Genomic DNA, 11646 nt, shown 5'->3' on the forward strand with positions numbered 1-11646 from the left:
TGCATCTTGCGTGCTTACGATGACGTTGGCTGACGCGCCAACATCCATTCTAATGGTGCTATTACCTTCCCTCCAAAGCTTTTACATGAACTCTCACGGTGGGTTGAAGAAAAGAAGAACAAAAATGGCGCACAAACTTTGTGGGCGGTTGGTCACAGACACACGCAAAGACATCAAGTTGACGTGGGAATCGTTATAATTCTCATCCGAGGAAAACAAAGGTGATCTCGCACCCCTATATCGCGAGAGATCCCTCTAGACAAAGAACAACATCGAAGAAAGTCTGTTCCCCACAGCCGTGGCCTCAGAAACTTCTAACTGCCTTCCTTTCCAAAGCGTCAGAAAATAAGAAGAAAAAGAAGAAAATAAAAACAAGAAAAGCTTTCTTGACTCTCTCTCAGCCACCCGCACGCCCTCCGAAAACGCCTTGCGGTCCGCGCATCCTAATCCTTCATTGGCTCTCATGCTCACGTCCCGGTATCGCGGGGCCAAATAAAAGCTAGTTGTAAAAACGTGCAGAATAAACACGTGGCCCCTAGGCCCAAGAGGACTCTAGATGGATTTTGCCCCTGGCAACATCTATCCAACCCCGAACATAGGGCCGCTGGAGCCCTCACCTTCCTCCTCGTTATTCGTCCCATCCAAATATTTCCATCCATCCCATGTCAGACCTTACTTCTCCATATGTCCATCGTTGAGAAGCATCTCCAAGACAATCTGCACGCCATGTTGCTCAGGATGGCTCATGGAAATCTTGACCGTTCCCTTGGAGTCTTCTCCCGCCGGCGTTTGGCCGCCGAGCCAGTTGTTCTGCTGGTTGTTTGTCGCGTTGCCGCCCGTCGGGCCTCTAACACCGAAGTCGAGGCAGCGAACATCGCGGCCAGCAATGATCTGTCTGAGGCGACCGTTCTCGGCGTTGCGCACCTCCACATAATCTCCGTTGAAGAGGAGCAGGTACTGTCCGTACATTGTCGCACTCGTAGCCTTCTTCTGCTTGCCCGAGTACTCCATGATGAGAGTGCGGCTCACATCGCCGTGCTTGTCAACGTAGACCGCGCAGTCCTCATACGCCAACAGGAATTCCTGGTCATTCAGCTTGAACATGCCGAGTGGCCTTTGGTCTCTAATTCTGCTGGCGATGTTGGCAATTGCTGGTTGCTTAAGGTCGGGGATCGACATCGTCTGTTTCTTGTCAAGAGTGAGCAGCTCGAAGCCCTTCGCAGTAGACACCGCGATGTAGCTTTGGAAGAGGTTTAGAGAGTAGCACTCTGTCGGCAAATAGAACTCGTCGTAGTCGCGGAACGAGTCGGTACTGCCCTTGATGCCTCTGTGCCCACCAAACAGCCGCGATCTCTTCTCTGAGGCTTTCTGAAATACCGGCTCAAGCACCTTGAAGGTGTTGTGCATACCCTCTCTTCGCTTGAAGAAGACGAGCATACGCTCCTTCATGCGAGCCGTGGCGAAGAATGCCACGTCCTTGGCTAGCCTCTGAGGGGCACGCCTAGGGTTGTCGTGAGCGGGAGCAGGGAAGTTTGATACTGGCGCAATCACATCCAGCGGATACGCAATCAGGGATCGGTCTGCAATGATGAGGCAAACCGAAAACTCCTCAAGCACTGCTATTTGTGTGACCCTTGAAGTTTGTACGCTCTATTTATCGTTAGCATCGATATCTCAAGAATTGCGACAAGCTTCACTTACCCTCATCCATCCGCGGGGATTTGTCGCGTCAGAGATGTACACGCCGTAGTCTGTTCCGATGGCAATGATGGACTTGCCAAATGCGTTGAAACCACAAGCACAGTTGACCTGCGCTCGACAAACCGGAGCAGGCCCCCTGCCAGGTCCGTAGACCTCCTCAATCTCACGGACAGCGCGATCGAGCGGGGTACCCCGGATCGGAACGCCTGGTTGCCTTCCAACAGCAGACGCCGCATCATATACGAAGGCGCTGTCGGCAAGCACTCGAAGGCGGAAGGGCTCAGCGTTCTGCGAGAATAGCGCCTTAGCATGGCGCGTCTTTGCCTCGATGATCTTCTCAACCCATTCCGCTCGGGCTTGTGACGATGTAGCATAGAGAGTGTAGGTCTCGTGACCGAGATGCTTGATCTTGAAGGGGTAGAGGATTTTGCCTTCGGGGTCGGTAGACAAGGATGGCGTGAGTCTTGCGGTAGAGGTCGAACCTATTGATGAGCTCGTAGCAACATGCTCCAGGCCCGGGCGCTCAGTGCCGTTAGACGTGATCTTGTTGAGCCTGGGATCTGATCCTCCTGCACCAACTCCGGTCCGGGCCAGGGGGGCTGTGATGCCTTTTTGCTTGGAGATCGGATCGTCGTTCATCGTATCCAGGAACAGCAGGGGCATTGGAATTGGTTCCTTTGACACATCGTACTTCTTCTCACCCCTGCCGTCCTTGGGGCTGACTACCTTGGCAAGGATGAAGTAATGGTCAAACAGCAGCGCGTGCGTGTCGACCCATCTGACACCCTTGGAGCCCATTCTTTGCAAATCGCCTTGCTTAATAAGCTCTCTGCCCAGATGGTCAAGGTTGAGGACTGAATGAAAGCCGGGTCTCAGGACGAGCATGGAATTGAGTTCCATCATCTCGACCTTCTTCTGCATCTCCGCGACCTTGGTGTCACACTCCATGGTAACGTTGCGGATTTCTGCGATTGCCCTTGCGAGATTCGCCTTCTCCTCGTCATCGCGAATGGACTTCTTCTCAACGGTCTCGAGGAGCAAAGAGTATCTTTGCAGACGAGTGATCGGGGTCTTGAGGAAATGCTGCCAGCCCAGACGCTCAGAGCGCTTGTGCTTTTGTACTTGATCAAGGAAGTTGCGGAAGAGAAGGTTACGATCAGACTCTTTCCGCACCATGTACTCGGCATAAGGGAACTGGGACGCATAGTCAATGTACACATCGCGAGCCTTTCGGATCCATTCGCGGAAGAGGTCCGAAAAGCCTGTGATCCAGGGGCCCTGCTCTTGCTGTCGGTACTTCAGTTGCGCAAGGAGATTATCCTTGTTGACGATTTGGACAGCATCCGCCTTACCGAACACAACTTGAAGGAACTTATCAATCTTGTTGGGGGGAATGATGGGCGGTTGACTGTTGCGTAGGTGGTCCCTGTAGAGGACGCGAAGGACCTCGAGCTGGTTGACGAACAATTCCTCGCTGTTGACGATTTCGTGAAGAACGTGTTGGCGTTCAACTTCCTTCTTCGGCTTCTCTGCCATGTCCGCTTCCTGAACCTTATAATGGACGTTCCAGTCAATAGCCTTGACCTCTTCGAGCAGCACCTCGTCCAAATTGGCTTTTTTCAATGTCCTCATGCAGTGGTACGAATAGCACCGGCCGCTTTGAGATTCATCGTCGTGCAGCTTGGACGCGTAGCAGCCGGTGCCCGTCAACTGGGGCAAGACTCCGGAAATCTGCCCGGTTCCAAACTTGACCCACTCTTCTTCCGGAACTAAGACACCGGCGTCCAGCATCAGCTGGGAGACGAGCGTGCTCAGAAGCTCAGCATCAGCCACGTTAATCGTAGGAACCTTCGCTGTGAAGAGCTTCAACAACGCTTCCTCGACCGACTTTTGCTTCAAGTCCGGTTCGCCGTCGGCCATTTCCCGGATCCAGTTTGCGATTCCGCTCAGGGCCCACGGTTCTGTACACCTCTTGATGTCGCCCGATGTCAACTTGGACGGAACAAATTTCCTCTTTCGGCCGCTTGGTAATGTGATCATATCATATGCCATCGAAGAAGGTGTTCCGGTATCTGAGTAGGCATCGTAAGGTAGTCCTTGCTGTGCGGCAAGCTGCTGCTGCTGCATTTGGTGTCTGGCCATCTTCCTCCGCTCTTCAGCCGCGTCAGTTCGTGATCGGGTCGGCGCCTGCACCTGAGGGGTATGGCTGTGGCTTGACAGGGAAATAGACCGCTCAGGGAATGGTGATTGTAGAGAGTTGACTGTTGTCGTGCTCTGTTGGTAGTAATCGGAGCCGTCGTGATAGAGCGTGCGGGAATCGGTGCTGAGCGAATGGGAATGGTAGCTGCGAGTGGTTTGCTGTACGGATAGTAAAGAGCTTGTATCGCTACCCGGGCCTGGCGGCAGCGCTGGAAGTGGCCTGTTCGTAAGTCCGGGATGGTAAAAAATGTCAGGGTAGTCCTCCTTGTACGGAGACTCGCTACCGCTCTGCTTGGAGTTGAGTGATACCCGTTCATCGCCCTCGTCGAAGCTTAGACGGTGAGTAGTTGGAGCTTGCAGACCGCCAGTGCCGCCATAGTCGACTTCGGCCTGTCTGAAAGCGGGAGCTTGGGAGTAGTCGTTCGGGTTGGGCAGCGGCCTTGATCCATCTCGGGGCGGTGATCCCATTTCGTCGCCGTACGCCAAGTTTCCAGCATAACCACCCGAAAGTGCACCGAGGTCCATGCCGCCAAGATCCGTACTGTCGCTCTGCTCCTCGGGGGTAGGTTGGAACTGAGTCAAAGCCGCGGGGGCGGCATCATAAATCGCTGCCATGTTGCTGAACCGCCGGTCTTCCAAGTCGGCCTGTTGCATGGCCAGCAACCCCGCGGTTCCCTCTGGATCATCATCGTCTTCATCGTAATCGACCGTGAGGGTAGGGTTGCTTCTGTTCGGAGCGGATGGATTCATCGATGCGAGGTCTGAGTTGTAGCGTCGTAAGCCTGAGAGTTCGTCGTCGGAGAATTGACCGTTGACAGGTATGGGTCGGTGTCGTCCGCCCAGTTCCGCCTCAATGTCTTGCATAATGTTGGCCTGCAGCTGGGCTTGGTCCTCGTCGGTGGGGGTTGCGGCGCTCGGGTCCCAGGTCGGCTCCTCCATCGGCCGACTGGGAAGAGGGGCGTTGGTGGGATGTCGTTGCAGACCAGGAGAGTGTTGCGGAATCTGCGGCGAGGAAATCGGGGAGGCTGCCGAGTCGGACCGTGTGGACCTGTTGTAGAAGGAGGTAGGATCGGCAGAGTAATTTGGCCCGACAGGCATCTGTGACTGCATCGGATAGGGGGCCGACGAGGTGTCTGATACCGCATATGTTGAGCCAGTACCATTTGTCCCGTACGCACCGTAATTGTCGCCGTAAGACTGCGAGTATGACTGCTCGTAAGCCGGGGCTTGCGAAGCTCCGGAGGCCTGCATCGACTGAAAAGTGGAGTTGTATGAAGCGGGAGGCGACTGAAAACCGGAAGAGGGCTGTGAGTTGGTCGGGGAGCCGTAGCTCTGGCTGTAGTTGTTGTATCCAGAATATGTCGGCTGCCGCTGGGGTGCCGAAGAGGTGCCCGCGTAGGCGGCCGGGTTGTAAGCAGGCGGCGTGTAGCTGGAAGCGGCGGGAGGAGTGTATGAAGTCGGCGAGGTGGCAGACTGGAATCGGTGCGACGGATGGGGGAGGTATGGCAGGCTCGTTGTCGCTGAGGCCGTCGACGGCGTTCGCGCAAAGGCCTGGGGGTTGTATGTCGAGTGAGACGATGTGGGAGGCGACGAGGCTTGGTACTGATGTTGGTAGCCGGACAGGGCATTGTTTGTCGAGCCGTAGCTGTGACGACCTCCAGAGTGGCTCGATCCAGTCGGACTGGTCAAGAATAATTCGTCCTCGCCCCTCGAAGATGTATGCTGGTGGCCCTGGGGAGGCTGCGCTCGGTTCTGGTCAGACATGGCGGCGTCGTCCCCGTTGTTGAAACTCGGGCGTCGGCCGAGGTAAGACTGATCTTGCGACTGGTCGGCGGTGGGGTACTGCACCGGGGGCACATGGCCATACCGACGCTGGCCGTCGCGAAATGACATGGCGATCGCGAGCGGGGATGGCAACGATGTCGAGAAATTGTTCGTGGAGTCAGCCTCTGCCGCAGGCTACTGTGTCGACGGAAGCGGCGTGTCGGGGAGGGTTCGTTGCATCTGATCGAAGCAAGCTCGAGCGAGTGACAGTTTGCTGCACAATGTGCCGCTTATTCAAAGGTTCGGTTCGGCATGCGCCCAGGACTGGGTCTCTGGTGAGTCGGGGATGATGTTTGATGAAGCGTAAGGATGAGGTTGGTCGCTCGTCCGGGTGATCGCGGGGTGAGCCTCGTGGTTGCTGGTGGTGCGGCGGCGCAGACGGGGCCTAGCAGGACTGACGTCTTTTGGGTGCGGCCCTCACAGCTCTGGGCAGTGATGTGCGGCGGCCGCGGGTTGGGGAAGGTCGTTGGGCTGATCGGCGTAGGACTGAGGCAGCGGAGGCGGCCGTCGCACGGCGAAGGAAGACTCCACGGCAGGACGTAAAAGGCGATGGGAATGAATGACAAGAGCAATGCAAAGCCGCAAATTCTGGTGCGGTGTCGAAAGATGTTGGGCGCTGCAACGAGCGTAGCCGTCGTCAAGCGGATGGCGAAGAGGAGCGATGCGGTGCGGTGCTGTAGAGGCAGCTCACAGTGCGGAGCGTCTGCCTAAGCTGGGCTGCTGGTCACTGGCTGCTGGCTGGCTGCTGGCGGCGAGAGCGACAACCAAGCCACAATACCGGGGCTGGAACGTCGTCACAGACCGGGGAAGTCGCAAGGTCAGCGTCGTCGGGTTTGGCTTTTGGGGCTGGCGGTGCAGGTGCAGCGCGTAGGGACGACGACGACGAGGACGACACAAGCAAGGCAATGCCCGCGTTCCCAAGGATGGTGCCAGGCGCTATGAGGCCTCTGCTTCTTTTTGCGGGTTGAAGTGAGGTGCTGACAGTGAGAAAAGGTGCAGCGAGGCGAGTCGCACACTGGCCGTGTTCGTCGTGTGTTTCGTCCTCGGGTCTCTTTCGGTGTGGTATGGTGTGCCTGACTTGACCAGACCCCGTCGGAATTTGGGGAAAACCAGGCGCAATGGTCGGCAGGCGGACAGGACAGCCCTCGTCTTGTCTTGTCTTCGGCTAGACGATGAATGCGATTGTTAGGGCGTCGGTCACTTGCTGCTGTGGTGCAAGGTGAGGAGGAAACAGAGAGTCGACACTACCACCGCACACACGGACGGTTGGTTTCTTTGCAACGAATGTCGCTAAGAAATTAGGTAGGTCCTGGTTCAAGTTGTGTGCGTTAGTACCTAGTGTGGAGGGTGGTGTGGGTGAGGAGGACGACGACGACCACGCGCTGCGACTGGGCTAATTGTGACCAAAATATGAGGCACCAACAGAAACAACCCGCCCACGTTGGCATTAGTGCCACCACCTGCTGCTACTTTTTGACACCCCAATATGTGCCCAATGCCGGGTACCGGTAATAGCTGCGGTACGAAACAGAAAAAAAAAATTGTTGTTCAGAAATTGAGACGGGCCTGGTGCGTCTTGGCTTGGCCGCACCAGATTGAACTGGGACGAACGGGACCGGGACTGGGACGCTGGCTGGGCTGGGCTGGGCTGACTTGGGTGATACGTCCAATTAAGGTGCATGTACGTGTATTCTGGTCCCCGTACGATGGAACCTTCTAACCCCCCTCTCCCACGGGCCTGAGAAGAAACAGGGTGCGTTCAAAGCCTCAATAAGAAAGTCTACTTGAATCTTGACTTGCCCGCTTTCGAGACTCCTTCAACGACACCAAGGATCTGGGGCATTTGTTGCCGTGTTTTTCCCCCGGTCCCAGCATGAACCGAATCCAAGTTGATGCTCACAGAACTACCTTCATTCACGGGAAGAGTAATACTTGCTGTTTCTTCTGCTGCAAAGTACGACACACTGTTGGGAACCTGGGGAGTGGCTGTCGGAAAATACAACGGGGGGGCCAATCACAATTTCTCATCTGTTTCGTTTCCTGTGACATTCATCATCCAGGACTGGGAACTGCTACGGTACCCAAGTACCTCCCCTCACCTCACCTCCTCACCTTATTTCCCTCGGAACACTGCTGCTGCTTTCTTCACAGATCAGTTTCGTCCTTGCTTCTTCGACAGTGCTGACGACAGAACAGCTGTTGTCAACTCCTCTCACCCTGGCCATTGGCCATTGGCCCTGAGTATCTGCGCCGAGTTCCCGGGTGGCCACCCCTCCTTCTTGGCTCCAACGTACCTCTCTCTCGCGAGTCTCATGGCTTCACAATGACGGGTGTCTCTCTGATTCTCCCACAGGGACTTGACGTTCCCTCCCCCTCCCCTCTCGTATTCCAACAAACCGCACAATTGGGCTGCTGCAGGCCCGTACCTTGGATTTGATTTACCGAGCCTGGCCTCCTGGTCCTCGTCCTGCAGCACCTGTCCGCACACACGCACACACGCGCCGCGGCGCCCTGACCGCACGGAAAATTCCAACATCTCGGGGTCCCTGCCGGTGGGTATTTTAATCTGTAAAGATGGCTGCTAGGCTCTATGAGTTTAGCGAACCCCATTTCTCGTATCCTCGCCCACAGACGCCGACAAGGACCGTATATCGCGACCCGCGGGAGCTCCAGAAATGAACCCCCAAGCTTCGTTAAACGGTCGCTTAGCAATGCGAAAAAGGAAGGAGCACGCAATTCCCAGCTTCTTCGCCGGGCTATTGGTTTTCTTTTTCTCTCTTTTTTTCTGCGAGAATCTGTCCGTAAGGCCCTGTGCAAATGACAGTGGTTCGATGGAGCGGTACGGTGTGTCTCACTGATATGCGGATTGAATCACTGTGAGATAGACGTCCTCTACAAGAATCGCAATTCCAACCCGCTTGCAGTCTAGGAATCCCCATAGGGCCCCTCGACCGTGCCCTGCAAACACCAAAGGGAAAGGGAAATCGTCCAACTCTTTGACACCACGTGTCCCTCCAGGATCGATCTTGGCCCCCGGTCCGCACGATGCGGCAGGCTTGGCCGGCCTCCTTATCCGTTTCTGTACCTGTCGCTGGCTCTGCCAATGCCGAGAATCGTCCACCAGCCCATGCCTATTTTCCTCGAAATATAGAGCAATAATATCTTCTCGCTTTCGTACACTGGCCATCCTGAAGGTGGCCGCACATACCATCAATCCGGACGAGGTTCTGTGAGCCCGTTGTCTCACGCACTGCCCCGAGCCAGCGGTCTCGACAATCGAAGGTGATGGTTCCGTAGGGCTGACTGCATCTGAATGACACGGCGCGCGGCGGGATTGGGTCTCCGCACCCGTCAGCCTGCCCCCGGCCAGCAAATGCCCGACTTAAACTCGTTGGGGGTTCATCCTTTATGCAGGAGAGACAGCGGGCACCCTACGTGCTTCAAGTTTGTTCCAGCTGCAACCGCCCTCGTCCGTTATCCGGACTGTGAGCTTCTAAGCTTCGTTCCCTCCACGATTTGTGAAGAAAGCGATCAGTCGACTTCCAAACAATATGATTTGACCAGTTGCCGCTCGTTCCGGAGGTCTGCCGGAAAGTGAAGCTGATGGCCAAAACAGCCAAGTAACATTGGTGAAGCATATCCAAGCTTTCAGATACTTTGCAACCAAACCATCTTGACATGAGCCCAATCGGTTTGCATTGTATCGGCAGTCGCTCATTTACAACGATGATGTCAACGACATGATATCTCGACATAAGCCCCGCCAGCCCGTTATATGGCCAAAGCTTCATGCTAGCCCGCCGTGCATTGTCCATGAACCTCTCAATTATTACCAGCTTTGTCGTGTGATGCTGGCATCTGGCTGATCAAGTACCGGGCAGGACCCTGCTACTGATGCTGCGACACAGATAGTCTACCTTGTGAGAGGCTCAGCAACGAGGTGCTGCAGAGTGAATGCCCGCGGTTGTCGTGTCGTAAGTTCACAGCAGCATAACCGAATCATCGGATGCCTCCCGTAATTCTCACCCAGCCACCCGGCATTCGCGGGGCAACTACCGCTGGTGCTGACGCCTCGCTGTCGGCGGCGGATCGCCTTGAACCAAATCGCCGGTCCGGCTCAAGCCATGGATAGGAGGGGTATTGCGTGCCTGGCGACCTCCACACCTCAGAGGCGGGATCGCATCGCGGAGAAATGTCCTCTCCGCGCTCCGTGCAGAGCTGTCCGCGAATCGGCTCTCCCACGAACGGCGCCTGATGCCTCTTCTGTCGGCTCCTATGACGGAGCTCGTGCTTCGCTGGTGTCCTGCCGCCGCGAAGCTATTTGGTCGTCTTTATGTGGCATTGCAGCTGCCATTTGTAATCACGTCGCGGTACCCCGGGCAGAACCAGCCAACCAGCTCTCACCAATGGCCAATGAGAATCCACTTTCCTCAGCATGACGGCGATGAGATAATGTCGATGCTGCTCTGGAAGCGGGGCAACACAGCTTCCCCCCACCATGAAATCCCACTGGCAGTGAATGGAAGCTGTACAGCGCTTTTTGGCTGGCGGGATGGCGGAAAGGGGGAGATGTAGTTGTTGCAGAGACGGAGGGGCGAGCTGTCCCTCGGAATTCCGAATTGTTCCTCTCCATTCCCAATTCGATGCTGGAAGGGGAGAGGAGAAGAGATGGCGGCCCCCATTGGATGTCACAGACTTTGTGCAAGCTTGTGCCGGCCCGCCCGCCTCTCTGTGCTTTCACTGTTCCGTCGGTCTCTCCTGCTGTTGCCCAAACCAGGGACTCCATAAGGTACTTCTCTGCCTTTCTTCCCCTCTTTACCTCTGAACCTTCGCCGTTCTTCTCCTCAACCACTATCGATTGAGCATCACAATCACAAACAACACCCAACCTCAAGAAAAACAAATTTAAAATCAGTCAAAATGGTCAAGGCTGGTAAGTTGGACACCCTTTATACCAGGACGCACACTCCATTTCCCTCCCCTAGTGCAGAGCAGCGGCGCTGGGATGGAGGGGTAACGCAGTCCAACCATCCAATTTGCGCTGGATTGAGCGGGTTTTTGCACGATTCCTGCTGAGCAAACACCCTGATGGCTCCGCGACATGGCCACGACTGGGAGCAGCTTGCCGCTGGCCAATCTTCAGCCTCGAACGATCTCCATCCTCTTCGTCCCTTGCGTCGTTGCTCTGCGATCCGTTTGGCCCGAATTGAGAAGCTCCCGTCGTTCCCGTCGTGGGGAAGCCGGGATGCTGCGTTCCTCTTGGGGGAGGACGGGCATGGGGGGAATTTGATGAACCGGTCGATCAGAATCAGCTTTACTAACCTTGATGGTCACAGTCTGCGTCGTCCGTGGTGACTCCAAGGTCACCGGCTCCATCGTCTTCGAGCAGGAGTCCGAGTCTGCCCCTACCAAGATCACCTGGGACATCAGCGGCAACGACGCCAACGCCAAGCGTGGCATGCACATCCACACCTTCGGTGACAACACCAACGGCTGCACCTCCGCCGGCCCTCACTGTAAGTTGGCATATAATGTTACCCGGCGCTCGCTTGAAAACGCGGCACAGTTTGCTGACCACATGGCCGTATCTATCAGTCAACCCCCACAACAAGACTCACGGCGCTCCCGAGGACTCCAACCGCCACGTCGGTGACCTCGGCAACATCGAGACCGACGCCAATGGCAACTCCAAGGGCACCGTCACTGACTCCCACGTCAAGCTGATCGGCCCCGAGTCCGTCATCGGCCGCACCATCGTTGTCCACGGCGGCACCGACGACCTCGGCAAGGGCGACAACGAGGAGTCCCTCAAGACCGGCAACGCTGGTCCCCGTCCCGCTTGCGGTATGTGCCCGCGAATATTTCGCTTGAAGATGACAAAAGCTAACAATCCTTTCAGGTGTCATTGGTATCTCCAACTAA

General features: G+C 55.9%; 2 protein-coding genes across 2 annotated transcripts; one reads left to right on the plus strand and one right to left on the minus strand.

The window, feature by feature from the left end:
• Positions 1-672: 672 nt before the first annotated feature.
• COL26b_006599 (uncharacterized protein) lies at positions 673-5793 on the minus strand (the record flags this gene model as incomplete). The annotated part of the gene is made up of 2 exons (XM_053179414.1): positions 673-1650; positions 1702-5793. The coding sequence occupies 2 exons, from the start codon at positions 5791-5793 to the stop codon at positions 673-675; spliced, it is 5070 nt and encodes a 1689-aa protein (XP_053036692.1).
• Positions 5794-10644: 4851 nt separating this feature from the next.
• SOD1 (Superoxide dismutase [Cu-Zn]) lies at positions 10645-11646 on the plus strand (the record flags this gene model as incomplete). Its single annotated transcript, XM_053179415.1, has 4 exons — positions 10645-10657; positions 11061-11240; positions 11320-11568; positions 11624-11646. 4 exons carry the CDS (start codon positions 10645-10647, stop codon positions 11644-11646), a joined length of 465 nt encoding a protein of 154 aa, XP_053036693.1.

Source organism: Colletotrichum chrysophilum (genome assembly GCF_026319265.1).
Source record: "Colletotrichum chrysophilum strain AFK26 chromosome Unknown scaffold_49, whole genome shotgun sequence".
Taxonomy (NCBI): Eukaryota; Fungi; Ascomycota; class Sordariomycetes; order Glomerellales; family Glomerellaceae; genus Colletotrichum; species Colletotrichum chrysophilum.